The 20,729-nt window shown below is 42.1% G+C and overlaps 1 protein-coding gene across 16 annotated transcripts in view; it reads right to left on the bottom strand.

Annotated features, from left to right (window-relative positions):
• The window catches only part of LOC144114177 (CD109 antigen-like), a 121,008-nt gene that overhangs the window by 23,007 nt on the left and 77,272 nt on the right, over positions 1-20,729 (bottom strand). For 6 of the 16 annotated variants that reach the window (XM_077647737.1, XM_077647741.1, XM_077647740.1 and 3 more), the window contains 13 exons: positions 18,348-18,510; positions 17,143-17,260; positions 13,864-13,977; positions 13,612-13,716; positions 12,437-12,565; positions 10,857-11,001; positions 10,316-10,492; positions 8,915-9,153; positions 8,731-8,793; positions 6,191-6,365; positions 5,741-5,952; positions 4,633-4,785; positions 3,472-3,534 (listed from right to left, as the gene is read on the bottom strand). In XM_077647737.1, the coding sequence (XP_077503863.1) occupies positions 3,472-3,534; positions 4,633-4,785; positions 5,741-5,952; positions 6,191-6,365; positions 8,731-8,793; positions 8,915-9,153; positions 10,316-10,492; positions 10,857-11,001; positions 12,437-12,565; positions 13,612-13,716; positions 13,864-13,977; positions 17,143-17,260; positions 18,348-18,510 (1,856 nt within the window). The remainder of the gene's footprint in view (positions 1-3,471; positions 3,535-4,632; positions 4,786-5,740; positions 5,953-6,190; positions 6,366-8,730; positions 8,794-8,914; positions 9,154-10,315; positions 10,493-10,856; positions 11,002-12,436; positions 12,566-13,611; positions 13,717-13,863; positions 13,978-17,142; positions 17,261-18,347; positions 18,511-20,729) is intronic. The other 10 variants (XM_077647745.1, XM_077647742.1, XM_077647735.1 and 7 more) reach the window with 2 other exon arrangements.

Raw genomic sequence — 20,729 nt, 5'->3', positions numbered from 1 at the left:
TTATAATCCCACTTTTCCATGGGATGTTTCTCTATTGCTTCCTCTATGCCGGCCACTATTTGCGCTATTTGTTCGTCATTTAATTTTGCGTACTCTTTTTTGCTTCCCTACATTTCTCTTTTGAGCAGGGCTCCCAACTGTAGACTAATACACTTATGATCACTTCGGAGGCTGTACTTCCCCTCTTCGTCTATTTCCATTATTGCGAGCTTGCTATACATCCCCTGCGACATTAAGCAGTAGTCAATAGTCGTGTGTCTGTTCCGGGATTCCCACATGATTTGTCCCTCACACTTAGTTTCTCTATTTACAATAACTAGGTTGTGTCACTCACAGAAGTCTAGAATCAACTTCCCATTACAATCTGTGCATCCATCCAGATCCTCGATGTGGCCATTCATGTCACCCAACAGAATAATATCGGCACCTTTTCCAAACTGCTTTATATAGTCATTGAGACAATTAACTAGATCCTCGTTCTCTTGCCTGCATTTATCCCCTGTCCTTAAATAAACTACTCCTAGCCATGTCCTTTTACCGGCAACTGTACCCAATACCTGGACATGTTCCTTGCAAGTTGACTTTATTCTTTGCCAATTTGTTCCTTGATGTATCAGCATACCTACTCCTCCTCCCGTCCTCTCCGTTGTTGTTCTGTTGCTCCCTTCCCAGACGTAGCTATCAATAAACGGTGGGTCTTCTAGATCCTCGATATGTGTCTCGCATAGCGCGTATACACCTACTTCTTCGTCGTTTAACTGCACCCTCCCGACAAGCAGCGCCCTCTGTCGCCATCGGTGGGCTTTCATTGCAAACGGCGCCACCCTCTCGCATTGCGCAGCGCTGGAGCTCGGCACACTAGCCAGTATATTTTAGGCACTATTAGCCATACAGCACTGTGTACACCACGTGATCGCGACCGAGCGACCGCGGCGCAATGAAAAACCTGGAATGGCTTGCGCCAAAGGCCCGAAGCATCGGTGGTGCGAGCGAATGCTCCAGCAATGAAAACCTGCTTCAGTATGCACCGGAGCGTGGGCTCTGCTAGCCTCGTGTGCTCGGCTTCTTTCCTTTCCAATATTTTACATCTCTAGTAAATTCGAAACGCATTGTACTCACTATGAGTCAACTTCGATCTACGAGGAATGGTGTCAGCCACTGGCTAATAGTTCGAATTAACCATAGCAGATGCCGACTTGTTCGAATTATTGAGAGTTTCCCCCATTGAAATACACGGACTATGCCGGGACCCGGGCGTCAGTTTGAATTAACGAGCTTTTACTGTAAATCTAATACATAAGAATGCAAACAAATTAGACCTGAGGCAAAACTGCCCTTTTAATGTCAGTCTATTTCATCATTTTGTTTCAGAAGACAGTGCACTGCTATGTCTTATATGTAGAGATGTACGAATATTTGAAATTTGAAATACAAATCGAATATGTCTGCTATTCAGTCAGTAATCGGTTCAAGAAATTAATACTCAAAAATTTCTGAACATTCGGCAGTGAACGAATACAGCACCGACTTTCATAAATTTGAACGTGGCTAAACCACAATATCTGAACAAATTATCCAAAGATCAAATTTTGAAGTTTCAGGAAGGCATACAAAAACACTCTTCACTTTCTTCTCGGTCGTTTATAGCATGGACCAGTCACATTTGGACACTGCTAAGCCTGAACCTCTTGCGAAATTCCACAAGTGGGCTTTCTTGCATGCACCCATGGCACTTATTCTGTCACCTCACGACACTCTAGCATGAGCTCTGCCATCATGTCTTCGTCAACTATGATATTCGAGAAAGCCCACTTGCAGAATTTCACATGGGGCTCTTGAAAGGGGGCCTAGTCAAGTTGTGACCGGCAGTGCAAGCGATCATGTCAAAATTCCACCTAATGCATAGTGCACAATGTCTGAGTACCTCTGACATGCTCGTAGCAGCAGTCATGAAGATGATAGGAGGGACCCTGTCGCTAGGACAAAAAAATAGCCTGGTTGTGTAGTTTCGGCTTCTGAGCTTCGCCGCTAGCATGCGATGATGGCAGCTATTGGCTGCGCATTCTCCAACTGTGCAAACCCAACTGCACACACTTTCAAACACTGACTGGCACATCACTAGTCATTTCTTTTTACAAGCAGCCTCATCGTTCCAACACCGATGTTCATTCCCCTAGCTTGCACCAATGTTGTTCTTCTAGCATGCCGAAACAACATGGTGGTGGTGGGCGATGGTGTTAATGTACAGGAAGAAAGAGCCTTACAGCAACCTGTTTGCAACTGCTGCACTGCATTTTTGAGTTATTTTTTTTAGGGGAGGAGGCATCCGATACGTCAACCTTCCGATAATTCGAGCGTTTCTTCTGCTCCCTTGAAGTCTGAATTAATGAGTTTTACTACCTGGCATGTTATGTTTAGTGGCCAGTTATATGTCAGTTCTTGGATTTCCTTTTGTCACTCATTTTGCATGACCACATTACAGGTTGCATACTGCTATGCTTCCTCATCAAGAAGTATACATTTATACATTTGTGCACAGTTTTTTTTTTTTTCATATGGCGCCGAGTCAGTTTGCAGACTGTTCCACAATCAAACGCGTGCCATAGAATGCACCTCACAGCTAAACTTGGTCAATTGTTCAAGGTTAAAATTCACACAGAAATAGAATTTGGTCGCCAGAATTGCTTTATACCACAATTCTTTGAGGTACTTGCCTGAATCATTAAAAAGTTGGATATTCGCATCGTCTGCAGCGACGATGGAACGAAACAGGCTGCTCTCTCAATAATTGCTCCGGTGGTGCCATCTCGTTGGAGGTCCGTGAATATTAGGCAAAGGAAAGGGATCTTTTGCAGGAGGTTTCAAGACTTCAGCAACTGCTTTATCAATGATCACAGAAAGCTTAGTACGGCCAAAACTGCACTAAACTTGAAGACTTTCACGGCACATCATCTTCAAACCTCCCACAAAACACTCCCCTGCCTTTTTTGCTCAACCTATACGGCCGAGAAACGAGATGGCATCACCAGTGCAATCACTGAGAAAGCGGCCTTTTTCGTATCATCGTCGCAGCAGATGATGCTAATATCAGACTTTCTCCCACTGATTCAGCCAAGTGCCCCAAAGAAATGTGGTATAAAACAATTCCGCCGACCAAATACCATTTCTATGCGAGATTCTGGCTCGAACAATTCACCAGTTTAGCTGTGAGGAGCATTCTACAGTGCGCGTTTAATTGCGGAATCTGCTGCAGTTGCAAGGTTTCAGTTGCAAAGATCCATTATTTTGAAATTAGTAGGGAAAAAAACCCTTTGCTTATTTATGTTTTTATGAATTTTGCTTTACACTTACGATATATTTGATTCGATATTCAAAAGCATTTTTTCTTCATATCCATATTTCAATTCATATTCTAAAATTTAAATATTTGCATACCCTTAGTTATAAGTCACACTAAATCTAGGTATTTACCTGTAGCACTGCTACTCCAAATCCAGTGGCTTCAATCTCAACATACTTGAGGTCAGAAGGCAGCTGAAAAATCAGAAATGTTTAAACTAGTGAACACCTAAGAAAGTTAATCCTGTCACTCTTCATTACTGAAGGGCACAACTCCCCAAAACTTATTTTTTGACCAGCAAGGGCTGCGAGTTGGGGGAAGTGGGGGGGTGGAGCCATACGTAGGAGTTCCCTTATACACAGTATATACAGTCACGGAAGATTATACTCAGCACGCCTTTTATTATAGCCACAGGTGGCACCTTTGTCATATTCTACATCAATCAGCTGATTCATATATGTAAACAGCAATGCACATAATTAACAAGGGTCTGCCAGTATTTTTCTTTCAAATGCAAGAAATTTGAATCAGCAAGACGGTTGCCGAACAAGTGTCATTACAGCATCATGCATTTAGGTGTTTGCACTGAAATCAATGCTTTTTTTTTTCTCGCAAGCTACAATTTTGATAACAGAACATGCTTTTTAGGATGATTTTACATGAAAATGGTTCATTTAAAAATACATTATGCAATCAGCACAAAGCTTTCAGTTTCCTGTCAATGGCTCTTCAACACAACTTACTAACAATTTTCACTAAGGCATGTTGCTGGGCTAGTTGGTTTAGCATCTTGAAACTTAGAAAAACATCTTGGCGCAAATAAAACCTCGACTGGAAAAAGCGAGGATTCTAGGCAGAAGCAAGATCAAGCAGGTGAGGCTTTCATAAGAAGCCTTTCACATGAAGAAAAAGGCAGCCTTGTGCGTGAGTGACACTTCAGTTAAATTGTATGCGACAGAGTACGATTTTCTGTGCAAAAATGATAATGCGAGGCATTAAGTCACGGCTGCGATAAGGCACATGGAGTGAAAATGTGAGCATAGCCCAATGCTATAAATGTATGTGCTTTTCTTGTGTAATAAGCAGTTGGAAGTTGGCGCCTGTCTGTTGTCTCCTCATCTCTTTTGTGTATGTGAATTTATTGAGCCAAAGTGTTTTCCCAAGTTTCAAGATAAACATTTTTGTCTGAAAAAATTTCATACAAAAGATGCGTGCAGCCCAAAATTCAGAAGACAGACAAAAATACGACAATGTAGTTAGCGGCCTAGAGACTTGCAAGCAATTTTGCCTACCTCAAGGCGCTGCAGAACAAGAGCATTTCCACTATGAATCTTCAAGATGCGGCTTCTTCCATCTCCATACTTCACACTGGCTTCAATGGCAATTGTCTGAGAGACAACACTGGCTGCTACTCGTGCCAAAGCCTGAATGCCTATCACAGTATCCTGTAAAAAAAAAGCTCCATGCTTAAGGTTGTTTCAGAGAGGGAAGAAAAATAGCTTTATGTACTGCTACTGTAAGTGATAGAGCACCTCGTTCTAAACATTTGTTCAAAGTAAAGTACCCCTGTAGCTATAATAAGGAGCACAAAAGAAAGTGCTCTGCCATTTTTCATAGGATCCAAACATTTCTTTTTGTCTGCAAAAAGCACCTGAGGATCAGAACACCTGTTACCTAGCAGCTTCAGGATGCAATAAAATGCTTTTTAACAATTTCAGTTTAACATAACTTGACAGTAAAGCAGGAGTCACCATCACCATCATCAGTACACCTGTACTATGAGGGTGGCTGTGCATCAGTAATTGTTTATTCATTTGGAGGACACATCTACCAAACCACATCTATAAGACTGTTGGTTTATGGTTTGGTTTATGGGGGTTTAACATCCCAAATGGGCTCAAGTAATAAGGGACGTCATAATTAAGGGCTCCGGAAATTTCGATCACCTGGGGTTCTTTAGCATGCACTGACATCGCGCAGTGCACGGGCATCTAGGATTTCGCCTAGAAATTCGACCACAGTGGCTGGGATCGAACCTGTGTCTTTTGAGTCAGCAGCCTAGCGCCATAACTGCTGAGCCACCACAGCGGTTTGCATCTATAAGACTGCATCAACAATGCTATCAAGCAGTGTTCCACTGCTTTTTGAGTGTTCCACTGTACTCCAACCCCGTCAAGGCCAAGCTGCACTCTGTCCACACGATGGAAGCATTGCACAATGGCATTACAAAGGATGTCAGTCACATAATGCACAGGTCAAACTCTTATGGGTGTTTACTGACAGCAGTACAGAGACATACACTTCTGCAGTGACTTCATTTGTTGATGTTAATTGTTTTGCCTCAAAACAAAGTATCTTATCTCACAAACGAAATAGGTTATCAAAGAATCCAATGATCACCTGAGTAGAACTGTAGCCGCCATTCTCATTTTGCTTGGAGACAAGCCACCTCATGACAGGAACAGCATTGCCAATGTCGCCCCTTTCAGTTAGGGTAAGCAGGGCATAGGCAGTCATCTCCACATCCTTGAAGCTGGGCTTGAAGAAATAGTCAGACTGCTTATCACTAGTGTTTACAGCCAGGGCAGGGTCCTTCCAATAGATAGTGTCATCTGCACAAAACAGAATTAATTAGGTCCTTGAGATAGCCAGCATATGTGTTGAATAGTAGAAGCATTAACATAATTCTGCACAGGTAAGACATGGCAGCATGTGCATGGCAGTACATAAATCAAAATAATATGCAGAAACTGAATAGTTATAACATTCATAGACCCCAACATAGCATTATATAAGCCTAGGTTTCAAGAAACTATAGTACCACAAAGCTCTGTCATGTCGGCAATTCACCTTCTCGTGTTGCAAGTGAGAGAAGCTTCTGGAAGGCGCCATCTTGTGCACTGTGCCCAGACAAGTGCAAAGCATACGTCACCAAGGACACAACATAAGGGTCATTAGTCGTTCGAAGCTCTTTGAGGAGGTAAGCCTCCGCTGCTTGAATTACATCTGGATGTGTCTGCTTGGCCTGGAAAGACAACAGCAAAAAGTGAACAATGCATAAGGAAAGGAGGCTGAAAATCTTTCTAGACGCACAAAGTTTAATGAAAATAACTTGATAACCCTGATAGCCTCTAGACCTTTTTCACACCATATGAAAGAATAGTAAGGACTATTACGACAACTGTGCTTCTCACGTAAGGGTGCTGCCCCTAGTGTAGCAAGTATGCTGTTACTAAAAAACGGTCATACAGTCTGCTCACTTCTTGCAGGTGGGTAACAGTAGCATAGATAAATGACAATCAGTGTCACAATTGAATTATGAGGCACATTTGCTACACTACAGAGAGCCACAGAGCTACTTTGTACTAAGCAAGTTATGAAAACCAGAAGGCATGCATTATGTTGGATATCTTTGCCCACATGACACAGGAAAGGCAAAAATCTGAAAATAAAGTTGTTCCCAACCACGGAAGCTGTCTGACATAATCGTAAATCCTTTCAAATATTTGCTAACCTTACCTGATAATTAGGGGTGTGCGAATTATCAAAATTTCGAATACGAATCGAATATGTTTCATATTCGGTTAATATTCGAAAATTCCCGAATATGCGGCGGCGATCGTATACCGCGCCGACTTTCGTAAATTCGATTGTGGCAAAAGCGCAATATCTGGGCAAATTATCTGAATATAGAGTTTACAGTTCCAGGAAAACAATATAAAGGCCCTGTTCTCTTCCTTCTCCATCGTTTATCGCGTGGACCGATCGCATTCCGATGCCGCTAGGCTTGACCTTGTGCGCAATTCCGCAAGTGGGCTTTCCCACATACCATACGTGTTGCGAACAAGATGGAGACGACCCGCTTCTAACAATTGCAACACGAAAGTGCGTTTATTTTTTTATCCTTCCGTAATATGTTACCTAATTAATTTCCGCACCCATGGCATTCGTTCTGTCACCTTAACTCTCTGAGCGTCACCCCCGCCATCTTGTTTTGGTCAACAACGCTATGCGGGAAAGCCTACTTGCGGAATTTCGTGTGAGGCTCTTGAAGGGGCGAGTCGAGGTGTCACAACAGGGCGAGTGATCCTGCAAAAATCCTGCCTATTGCATGATGCGCTGTAATCCATGCACCTCTTAAGTGGGCGTAACGGCAGGCGTGACAACGTTCGTAGGGCCCCTGTCACTAGGTCAAAAAAATAACCTGGCCACGTAGTTTTGGTTTCTGCGCTTCGCCACTCGCCCGTGGCAATGGCAACTGTCGGCCTGCGCATTCGCCAGTAGTCCAATCTCAGCACCGTTCCCCTTTCAGACGCTGACTGACGCGTCGTTGGTCATTTTTTTCCTTTTTAGAAGCAGTCTCGCCATTCTGACATCAGTGTGCGTTCCCATCTTGCTTACTTTCGCGATGTCTTCCAGCACGCCGAAACTCGCTGCTCGTCACGGGATTACAGATGTTTGCACGATACAGCCGCCTCATAAGACTACCGTATTTTCAGTAGATTTATTTATTTATTTTTTTTTTGGGGGGGGGGGGGGGCAGCGGGGAATTTTATAGACAGACCTTCGAATTAATGAGGTTTTACTAGCCATCATGTTATTTTTGTTTCCAGTCTTGTCATGTTATGGATTTCATTTTGCCTGACTACATTGCAGGTTGGATACTGTTATGGTATTCAGTTAAGTAGTGTACATTTCTGCGCACATCATGTTTTTTTTTTTTTTATAGGGTGCTCAGGCAGTCTAGTTTTGTTTATTTCAGTTGCAAAGGTGATACACTATTTTGAAAAAAATATGAGCAACAATGCTTGCTGTTTATCTTTTCTGAATTTATTTTTTGTGCTGACCAGGTATTCGATATTCAAAGACATTTTTTCTTCATATTCGTATTCGATTCGTATTCGAAAATTTCAATATTCGCACACCCTTACTGATAATATATGCAATGAAACTTCAGCGCAGTACATATATCTTGTTACTGGCTTGACAAAGCAAAAGTATTTTTTTCTTAAATTAACTATATTTCATATATATATATATATTAAAGCCACAATTCTCTACCACAACGCCATTAAAAAATCTATATGCTGACATCAGAAAGACATTACCACAGAAAAGTACCCTTGTGATGGAGCTATTGCATCAGAGTTTACAGAGACCATTTGAATACCTTAAATTTTGCCGTGCAGATTACATCTCACAACTGATGTGCCAGGACTAATTTTGCAAGACGCCGCAATGCCTTTTTACTGTCAGCCCCAATTTCTAGTTTAGTGTCTTCCTGATTATTACACATTCTTAGATAAACTAGAACACCCATGGTTTCGAAGTGCACACATGGCATGCAAAGGGAGTGATGTGTGTGCAGAAAAAAAAAAATGCAGACTTGCCTTGTTTTCTAGAAGGGCAATCAAAACATAAGCTGTCAGTGCAGGCCCACTTCCAGCGCCACTCTGCAAGAGAATAAGTGAATACCGTTCACAGTTATTCAGGCAATAGCATGCCACCAGAACTACGCACCCAACTACACACTGCTACAACTATGCACCCAACCCAAGCAACCTAAGCACATACCTGCATTGGCTTGTAAATGATCTCTCCAGGTTCATTGAATGAGCCATCACTCTGCTGACGTGCTACCAGCCATGCAGTAGCATTTTCAAGTACTTTGGGGTCAATGACAGTGTACGGAGCAGCTTGGGCAAAGCTCTTGAGCACAAATGCTGTCAACCATGTACTGCCACTCTTGTCTGTATTGCCAAAAGCACTAAATGAATTATCATCGCGTTTGTATGTCAGTTCTCGCTGATAGCCTGCAAGTAATAAAAAAATGCCAACAACCGATCAGAACCAAGTACTTGAAAAGACTGGCTCGAATTTGCAGCAAAAAATGTCTAGCACCACATCAAAGCACAAAAACTAAGCAGATCAAATTAATATAAAGCAAAACTTATAAACGCCATGAGCCCACAACTACCATGGCACAAAATGCATAGCAGAAGAGAACTATGTATGAACTATAAAAACTGAAGACAGAGCAAAACATCTGAATCAAGCCAACTGAATCACCTTTGGTATAGTTCTACTGCATTTTACACAGGATTATTCAACACAAGCACTTGTATAAGTGAATTTAGGGGCAATCATTAAATATCCAAAGTTATGCAAGCAATGCAAGTACAGACAAGACTTGAGGACTCTGCTTATTCAGGGTGAAATGCTTGTGAAATGGGTCTTTGACCCCGCTTTGAGAAAAAGAAAATACCTTGTGCCATGGCACTCTTTGGCCATAGATGCCCTTGCACCATAAAAATCCATAATCATCATCATCACAAGACTTGAGGACACAAGCAAATTATAATGGCACGTTTTACACTAACAGAGCAATCCAAATAAAGCAGCTCAGTTCTCATAATGCTATAAAAGACCAGCAGATTTATTTCTTCTAGTAAAAATTTACATTCCCAATGCCATTTCTCACACACTAACTACAGTAGTATGTTTCAAGACATCACAGACATGTCTTTTGCTATTGTATTTAAAGAAAAAAAAAGCCTCTTTCAAGGTGAACAGAATTAATGATGAAACTGCGAGGTCTCAGCATTCCTGTGACGCCCAATGGAAGCACTGATAATAGAGTGACTGCCTAGGCACATTGGCCACTAATCCTCACTCCCACCACTTATTAGTAGGCTCTGCATTTATTGAAAGCCATCCACTCAGTTGTTCTCAGTCAGTGGAGCTTCACAGAACACACATTAACATCTAAACACAGAATGCCGATAGATCTGCACTAACATGTCTACATAGATCCTATGTTACTGCAATGTCATCTTGAATGCCCTTCTAAAGCAGTCTTATTTTATTACTTTACCAGAGAGCATCCCACACAATTGCAAAAGAAGTTCCTGGAAAAAAGTGACACCCCAATACATTAATTGCTTTATAAGATAGAACTATATATTGCAGTCTCACCATCTTCAAGATTCCGTATAGCTTTGTTTTGGACAGGTGGCGAGAGGCGGTTGGCCCGTTTCAGGTAGTCAAGAACAACAACGTTAGGTACAAAATCCAGCATGTTTTGCTCTCCGCACCCATGTGGCATTACTAGCAGTTGGTCCAAATTGTTCACACTGGGGCCGAGAAGGTCACCTGCAGGAGAGTCCAATTTTATATATTACACAGATTACCAGATGCAGACACACAAAAAAATGTATCACTTGTGTTGATGTTTAAAAAACCATCAAGAGAAGGTGCCGATTAGTGATACCAAGCAATAAGTTGTCAACATAGCAAAAAAACATGAAAAGCTAACAATTTACAGCCTGGGAAAAATTAAAGCCATGCATGCGTGCATGCATGCATGCATGGCAGTAAGAACAAAGTGCGCAAGTTATGCTAAGAACCGTCATGTAGGCCATTGCTCGTATGTATGTGTTGACCAAGGAAGCATACATGCAAGCCCTTCCTTGAAGCATCCTTACAGTACATACAAAGAATATGCAAAAACACTTGCCAATTGCAGAAATACTAATTCGTTCCGATCCGGGAACAGCATTCTTTGGAATGGGAATGCTGATGTTGGCTATTGTGGGAGGAGCTGACGGATTCCGTCTATCAATTAGGATGGCCTTGTTGAAGTATTGCTTCGAGCCTTCAGGCTGCATTAGAACAACAGAAACAACCACATGGGGAAAAAAAACAAACAAACATGGGTCAACCTTCTTTGCAGGTACCATCAGTGCCAAATGAAACATGAACAAAACAACTGAAACAAGAGCACAATAAAAAATATTAGCCCCAGGAAAGGAAATACAGGCATAGCCTACTAACACTTGCAAATAGCAGTCATACGCCTTCGATGTAAAAATCAGCTGCTCTAGTATTCTGTGTAGCACCTTCCAGTTTTGCAGTTTGCATTTCAATTCTCTTTTTCACGTTTCATTTTGTGCTGATAGTACCTCTAACTGTTCTCACAGAATGCTGTAGTGAAGTTCACAAATTCAAAACATAAGGAGTGAAGCACGACACACTATATGTATATAGTGTGCACCATAACAGACAGTCTTTTTTCTTCTCTTCTTTTATCTGTGAAACTCGAGAAGCATGTTTCACATCAATGATGCTCAACCAGCTGATCAAATATAAGCATTTTTTTGCACAACACATTTTCTCACCAGTATAATCATTTGAGCCCCCAATATAATTTTGAAATGTACATAATTATCCAAATTTTCTACTTCTCCACATTTTTGTTTCGTCATTTTGATTACAAATTTATACTTGTGTAGATTCATTACTAGTACTAGAAAGGTAAAATTTAAAATGAAAAGTTGCTCTAGAGGGCAGCTTTTGCACAATACTTTCATGAAAAGAATAGTACTAGTACTAAAGACTACACCAAAAAAGAGACTAGGTACACAGCACCCGTTCTGTCCTCAACTTCAGCACTGTTTTCATTGTTCAAGTATGTTTCACATACTAGCCCTTCAAAACCTGCTTTGTTAACATTCATTTCCCATAGCACACAGAGAGGTCATCACAAATAAGACTTTAAACACGCTAAAATATGCAATATCTACTTGAGAATCAGCAATGAAAGACCAAGCAGCTAGGTACCACCCAACCCTCTCCTCATCCTGGCCTGTGCAAAGACATCCTATAATACTAATGCATAATAATAATATAACAATAAGACATCCTATAATTTTCTGACTACTGGCACTGCAAAAAGCTTATTTTGTGGAGCAGTAAACCTCTGTCTATGGTTTATCAAAGATACCTTACAATATTATGAGTGCAAAAAAACACTAACTTTAACACCTGATTGTGTTTCACGGGTTTCCAGTAAATAGACTTAAACACGTGTAGCAAAATGTAAAATTGTAAAACATCTCATCTCACTCTTACTAAGGTCCAAACAGCTGTTCATGCTGCCCATACCTGTTCCCTCAAATATAATCTGTTATCTTTCTCTATGAACATAAATTACCACCATTCTTCTCCTTAGCCACACTGACCTTTCCTCATTACATGATTTTCTTTGTCTTGCAAATCAGCCAAGCTTAGCAATATGATGGGAGATACACCACAAACCTTGACAAGAAGCTTCTTGAGTATGGCATCACCAGCCAGACTTGAAGTAGCCGACACACGAATGTCTATGTAACCCAGCTTGAGAGGAGTAATAAGAAATGACACAGGGATGCCATCTTGAGCTGGCACCTGCAAAAGCAAAAATGTGAAACTTACTCATGAATTCCTCATCACAACATGAAAATAAAACCCAGAACATAGTATACAAACCACACTATATGTACTATGAAGAATGGGTACATAGAGTTCACCTATTAAATATGCCTATAATTGCATCATTTACTATCACTGACAGTTCTTATTTACCTTAACAACAGGCCTATGTCATGCGAGAGCCAAATCCAAGTGGCATATTCTTTTTTTGTTTGCTTGATCATCTCAACAGCAGCCCTAGGTGAAGCACGCATACCAAGCACATATGCGAATAATCTAAGCAGTACACAGTGAATTAAAACCTTTCTTAAAATTCTAGGTGAAGCACGCATACCATGCACATATGCGAATAATCTAAGCAGTACACAGTGAATTAAAACCTTTCTTAAAATTCACATTAAAGGGACACTGAAGGCAAATAAAAATTGGCCTGTATCGACAAGATACCGTGTACTAATCACAAAGAGACCACTCAAAAAAAAAAAAACAGTTTTTTATCAGCTAGAAAAAAATTTTAAAAATGAAACAAGGATGTCTCCGTCACCAGCTCATTTCACAAGCAAAATGTATGTGTTGAAACAGATTTTTCAGTGCCAATCCCAGAGGTTACGCTATACTGCCGGTCCCTTCAAAATGGTGGCAACCCGTTCTTTTCAGTAGGGATGTCACGAGTTTGAATCGACTTGCGGGAAGATTACAAATGCAATTTTCTTGCCAATGAATGCACCCTTTGCTACAGGACAAAGGTCGACACAGCCAGAAAGAGACAGAGAATCAATTTTTACTCAGGACAATGACTGAATGGAGTTGTCTTCACTGCCTCTTGAAATGCACTCAGAGAAAAAGCATAACATAACTGTAGTGACACACATACCTGTACTATCAGTGCATGTCCCAAAACTTGTGCAGGCATGAGCACGAGCAAACCAGCCTTGCCAGCAGCCTTTGTTTTTTGCTAATCACTGCCTGGAGCGCCATTCAGACTATGAAAACAGAAAAAACAGCGCGCTAACAGGACTTACCATCACCTTCTTTGTGCGTCTCTCCTTGTTTTCTTCTCCCGTGACATCATTCGACAGAGAGCTAAAGATGAATTCCCCGCGGTTATTCTCCAGTGTCACTTCCGCCTGAATGCATTAGAAAAGAAAAGCACAAAAAATAAGGCGCACAAAACTAAGGAAGGCTGTGCAAAACATACTACACATAGATAACAAGTAAATGCATAACTAATTGGATATCTAGCACAACATAGGAGTCAAGGCATGAAAGCTCACCTCAACTGGCTTCTTGTTGTAGTTGAAAACAACACACTGGATTGCCACAGACTCTCCCCGAAGAACAGAATACGGCAGACTAGCAGTCACAAAAAATGGCCGGAAGACTGTCACCTGGTACAAAAGGTGTTCACAACCATTGTTACATAACACTGCACAAAACTGCCATTAAAATTTATTTTTTAAATACAAATCCGAGTGACACTACAAAGTAATGGGTTCATGTCAAGTAAGGTGCTTATGTCAAAAGGAGCCCTGTGGAAAAGGGCTCCATTCTGAGGCCACTACCCAGCAAGCAACGTACCTCGCCATGTACGCCCAAAAAGGATGGAATGTCCCAGCCCCAGTACAACATTCACCAAACATTTCCAGACTGTAGAGGCAGGACATAGAAACACAAGCAAAAGAACAGTGCTCCCACTAAGGGTCTAGGAACATTTTTTAGATAGTGTTAAAGCAGAAACAAAAAACAATCGTAGCATTTTGGTCCCAGAAACGTAACTGGGGAGAACGTTTCGGGACGAATGCTTTTCAGGAAAAAATAAAAATTGACTCCTTGCTTTCCTCTCTTGCCCTCGAGCCACAAGCTGCGGGGAGTGTTAAGCAGAAACAAAAAGAATCATAGCATTTTGGTCCCAGAAAGGTAACTGGGGAGAATGTTTCGGGACCAATGCTTTTCAGCAAGAAATAAAAATTGACTCCTCGCCCTCTTCTTTCTTTCCCTCATGCCATAAGCTTTGGGGAGAGAAGGTTTTGCTCTTGTACTCGCCGTTTTGAGAGATCAAACAGTTCCGCTCGAGCAGCCGAAGGAAGCAGTTAACCCCGCATCTCTCTCGGTGCATGCATTTCTCGTGCACGTGGGCCATCGGCTCCATGCTGCAGGCAGGCGACGGCGGTCTGCCTTTTCATCGCGCCGCCGGAAGCGGTGGTCACCAACGTGCCCGTCTTCTATAGCGTTTCCAACTTCAACAAGGTGCAGCGGTCCCTGCAGGCATCTCCAACTACCAGCGGTCCTCGTTGTGCCGCTATCTAGCAGAGGTGCAGTAATGGCCTTCCGTCGCTCGCCCGGATTTCTCGCTGGACGGAAGCCATCTTGCGCACATTATTCGCGCAGCCCCTAGCCGTTCATGCACAAGCCCCAGTGCGCGGCAGCTCTTGCTCTCATCACTGGGCTGTCGTGGACTTCATAGCACGGATTCACGGCAGCTTTACCGTGCACCTCGGCGTGTCCACGTAATTCCTTTGAAACTGATGCAGCGGCGGCGCATCGCAAGTCCTTTGCACAGCTTCACGACCAACTCCATGATGCCACAGTTCCAGGCAGCATTAGCGACGGTGGAGTTCAAGGCAATGGGCGGCTCCTAGCACGCACTCTGCATTCCTTAGCGCCTCCGACGACTGTGGCGTGTTGTTGCTGGCAGCGGGGTCATCCACTGCAGTCTTAGGCAGGAGGGACCTTCGGAGGACCACCACACTCTTGCTACGAGTGCCCATGGATTAACCTGCTCTACCTACATTGCCGTCCTGTCGCGGCGGTATAGTTTGTGTTGTATTCGCGTCGCTAGTGACACCCCACCCCCACCAGATTACTTGTGCCTTGATGACCTTGATCTCGCCTCCGACGCCGTATTGTGGCGCATGCGCGGTCTGCTGTACCATGGGTGCGGCGCGCCAGGGTTTCTACCTCAAGACATCCCCCCCTTCCAGTCTTGCTCCAAGCGGTCTTATCTCCACACATAGTCAAGAATATAAAACGGGGTTAACGAGAATGTAACGCGTATGTTTGAGCGTTCACTGTGCTGTGAACAGGTGCAGGACAGAAGGCTGCACTGAATTCATGGTTGCAGCTGTTGCAGCCTTATATTTCATCCCCAAGTTTCCGTTGGCAACGTCGTCAAGGTATGTTGGTTTATGCTTTTTTTTATTTTCGCCTCATTGAACTAAACTTTTTTTTCCTGTTTTGATAACACGTCGCTGAAGCTTACTCCGAGGCTCGTGCGAGAGGCAAAGCGAGAGGGAGGTTTCAAACTGCGGAAAATCTGACCTGAAACCGCTTATCTGCAGCGTACACCCATCTCGTCTTTTCTTTTGGCACCCAAGTTTCTCTTTACATGCGTTTGCTTTTGCGTGTGCATATATGCTTTTGTAGCCCTTAGAATGTTTGCTTAAGGTGCATCAACTTTCAGCCTGCATTATGTTTTTCTTGTTTCATTTTTCAGATTTCATAGAGCTAGAGACAAAAGTGGCCATTATAATATGCTGGTGCCGTAGTGCTATGTACATTGTGTATTAAATGGTGCATACATATATGCATCTGCTGTTTGTATTCATTTAAATGCAAAAAGCACATCTAGTAAATGAAATGACAGCTGCATTGCACTGCTATTTCCTGTTATATGGGTGTCCAGCAGGCAACATCTGAACCACAAATAGTGGTATAATCCGTGCTGCGCCCAGACTACCCCAATGCAGGAATGTATGCATGCTGACACATGTTCAATAAAGAAAGAATGGTTTTGAGAAAGTGCACTTCTATTCATGGGTGCACTTTGTGCCTTCGCCCAGGATGATGAGTAACAGCATATGATAGCTGAAGTACGACACATAATTCATGCTGGTCCTCTGTTGTCAAAGCTCTTGCCTGGCACTTCTTTAGGCGATTGTGGCATTGGTCACCTTCTATGGTTAAAGAGCTTGCCTGCTGCTTCCAAGGCAATCGTGTTCTCGGCTATTGGGACCAGCTCTTGTGGAAAGTTCTGCCTATGTCAATGCACCACCAGTATCACCTATGCAAAAGCTGCTTGTTTTTGTTTGGCGATGCTGCAGGTGATGCATATTTTTAATTAATTCTTATTGAATCATGCAAGTATATCATCCAAATGTCGCACTGAAATAAAAATACTATCGTATGCCATCTCTGCGTCAAATATCAGTTCGAATAAGTGAGCGGTTTAACAGATAGAATCATGTTACAGTGCGCATTGCAACAGTTAGCAGGTGGGCACACGGAAACCGGACAGCCAGAATTTATATACCAAGAGGCACAAATGAAGCCGTTAAATGCATTCCTACATTAAAAACCAGTAAACAGTACAAACATGCCATTGCATGCATGGTACCATTGCATGTCTGGCGATCTTGCCTATCTAAAATAAACATTATAGTGACTGTTACCTGAATATTTACTGAAAGTTTTTCCACGAACTGTAAATAATCAGTACAGTGTTCATCATAAATTCAGAGCCATACAACAGTAATAAAGTTCACAAAATTCCTTACTTTTGCTTGCGAGGGAGCAATTCCAAGACCAGTCAGAGAATCCAGAGCAAAAGCACTGATCACCCAAGATGTAATGGTGTCAGGGATTGTGCTTGCGATAACAGCCCTACCATCAGGACTGAAGTAAAAACAGAGACCAGTTCATTGCCGCTTGCAAATTTCACAAGCTTTGGTCACAACATAATAGAATTGATTATGCAACTCAAAAAATACCATATTTCTCCTATCAAATTTTGGCTTGCTCAAGCATCATGAGAGTTGTAAATTAAGCAAGGCAAAATGGGAACACCATGACAAAAAATACTGCTGAGAGCTTATCATGGCACTTCTGCAAGTCTAACTCTGCTACAACCAATAAAAACTATGGTGAAATTCGTCACATTTCATTCGTGCTGATACCATTCTGCACATAAAGCTATGTACTATCGCGCTTAATATGAGCTGCAACACAGGAATCATTACCAGAGGTCAGTTCTTGAAGCAATGCCAGCCGAGCTCTGCTGAAAATCTGTGCAACTTGGGTGGTTTCTATAAGGGCGCATTATTTTACTATAAAGCGGAATCCTCATCAGGTTCACTCCGGTTGGATTGCAAGTCATACTGATCGCGATAGTACAGCACGGTGCACTCTTTTTTCATCCTTAGCTACTCAACAAAACAGAAGTGGTGAACTAGAAGATTCCCTATATAAAGTGAAAAAAATTAGGCCGCATAAACTTGACCTGCCCTTACATGCCACAGCAAATGCTGTGCCGAGTAGCTCATGTTTTACAAAACCAGAAGACAGCATGTTTATACATTTGCAAGTGCCAAGTGCACATGATTTTCATTGTAAGTAAGTTATCGTTTGCCTGACCAATAAAAACAAAGTCTGGAAAACACTATTGGAACTTCTAATCTTTTTGACTAGCCGTGCTTTTTGAAACATATATCCAGGCTTAAATCGTAAAACCTTTGCACTTTTTATTAACTGCCTTGAAATTCACTAACTGATATCTTATCTTCCTGAGCACCCTAAATTTAGATCCCCTTCCTGAACACATACAAAGGTACTAGTACAAACACTGAACACCAGCAAGTAAGCAGTTCCAACCAGGCACTAACACTGCAACAGTAAGCAGCTGAAACAAGAGGAGTGGTATGCCACAAAACACTGGTGGCACCACTGCAGGTGAAAGATGTGCACAAGCCAGGTTTGTGAATACCTGGCAGTGGCATTGGTCCAAAGCCAAGTTTCGGGGTACTGCTGACGCAGCCTAATGCGGCCAGGCACCTGAGGTGGTGCTTCAGGGAGCCCACCGGGCGGAAGGACCGGATTGGTCAAGACATCTGTGTCTAGACGAATCACTTGCTTCCTCGCATAGACTGCTGGGAGCATCCAGAGGGAGCAGACGAAAGGACGGACAAGGGCAGGCAAAAAGAAATAGAAAACAAAGAAGGGAAGACAAGAGAACAAGAAAGAAAAAACAGGAACCCAGTAAGCACCGGGGGGGAAAAAAGAAAAAGTCTACTTGCCAGTGCATACCCACAGCCTTTTAAGGCACAGAGACTGCACATTCAGCTATCACGTGTATCATTTAGTATAGCCAGCACTTGCTAAAAGCATATCAAATGCTTGTCCTCAGTTCAATGCAGTTTTTTTCAGCTTGGTTTACGCTGTATTCAAAATAATAGTTGGGGCATCCCTAAATCTCTCCTTGAGCATACTTTGCACCCTCCATGCCATAACTGGTATTATTTCAGCAAGAAATGTTTTCATCTACATACACCAGGCAGCAGAGAAAAGTTAAGAACGATTAATTATACTCCACAAGCTACAAAGGCAGTCTGATTAAATAATACTACAGCTTCAAAGACAGTTTTCTCATTATTTTACACGAAGAATTATTGCGCATTGATGCACCCACAAGGGAAACAGCATGACAAGATGCCAGAAGTTTGCAGAAGCTGCAACTTTTCAGAAAAAGCAAAGTTTCAGGTGGCAGCAGTGAGAGGAAGCAACAGCTGAGAAAGCGAGCAAGCAGCATAAAAAGCAGGTAGTAGCAAAGCTTAGAAGCAGTGATTCAGACGATGTCTAACCCCATAATTTAGAGGCGGTTGAGAAGCACAAGCAAAGTACGTTACTGAAGCACACACAAAGAAAAAAAACAAGTTATTCTGCGGCAAGCTGTTGCGCAGACCACAGACTAGGTGATAACGTGATAGCTTTTACAGCTTTTACGTACACAGCTTTCCACACAAATCAATGCTCACTAAAGTTATCTAATGCAGTGTTATCAGTAGTATGTACCACTGAACACAACTTAATGCACCCCAACAGGAGTAGGTAATGACTGGGAGTAAGAGACTATTTTTCATTGTAATTGTTGTCACTGTAGAAGCACTATACCTGGCCTAGAAATATGTTTTCATGCGCTCTCACTCAGTTCTCTTCCTGCCTATCGTTTTCCAGACAGAACTCGAGAAACTTATTAAAAAAAAGTCTGCAATAGAGGGGAATATTTTTTTTCTCGTGATACACAAATGCCATATGCTAAATATAAAAAAAATTTAAGAGCTAAAACACAAACATTTGGAGCTGAAGAGGAAGCTGTTAAACTTCTGTGTCAAAGGAGCAAGAAGAAAACATGGCAAAGAAAGTGCACGCGTGTAAATAGCTGAAAAGGAAGAATGCTGCAAGGGGTAACCACCTTTGCCAAAGTAACCAAGCAATGGGCTTTGCTTCTCAGCCGAGCAGTGGAGCATTTGTGCCAACCCTTAAGCTCTAAATCTGCAAAGTAAGGAGAATTCTTATCCTCCCCTTTTGAGCCCTTTTGGTCATTAGGGTTTCTGTAAGTGTTCCACTATACAGCTGAGAAGCAAACCCTGTTGGCTGGTTCCTTTTGGCAAAAACATTATACGTATATGCAAATGTGTAATCAAGGGTGTCAGAAGTACTCACTGCCTGCACAGCATTTGCTCTACTTTGGCATAAGTAAATGCAAAAGCAGTGTCATGTGAACAGAGTGCAGAATTCAAAGCAAAAGCTTCTGCAAGTCTGCTGTTTTCATTCTGCACAAAGTGCAGCACTCCAGCCATGCAGAGTATACACCAATAAATAATAGAGTTCTGTGATAAAAAGGTGTACTGGCTTTTTCATCCACACATTCTTAAGGTCACCTACATATTCAACAGCCATGTTTTATAATAACTTTCTTAAGTCCCCATGGATTCTACTCAGCATACTATTAAACAGAAAGCCACAGCTAAATATTTAAAATTAAGCACTAGTTTCACTGTTTGTGGCATATGGGACAACCTATTTCATCATGGATTTAATATTGAGGTGTTTAAATGCAGTTAACTGTAAATTTAGACCATTGCTTGGTAAACCATTTGGTAGACCATTTTAAACATCAACACAAGTTCATATGTGCTGAACTAGGGACAACACTCACCTGAGGTTGAGTTTATATATTTCAGGCTTGACAAAGGAAAAGTGTAATTTAAATACACAAACCTAAGTAGTTAAGAGAGCATAAGCATAGTTCTACGTAAGCAAGCTGGTGCTTTGAAATCACAACTATGTATCAGGGGATCTGCATGGC

Source organism: Amblyomma americanum, chromosome 1, assembly GCF_052857255.1.
Source record: "Amblyomma americanum isolate KBUSLIRL-KWMA chromosome 1, ASM5285725v1, whole genome shotgun sequence".
NCBI lineage: Eukaryota > Metazoa > Arthropoda > Arachnida > Ixodida > Ixodidae > Amblyomma > Amblyomma americanum.
The sequence above is the reverse complement of the archived record's forward strand: the minus strand, read 5'-3'. Positions and strand labels throughout refer to the sequence as shown.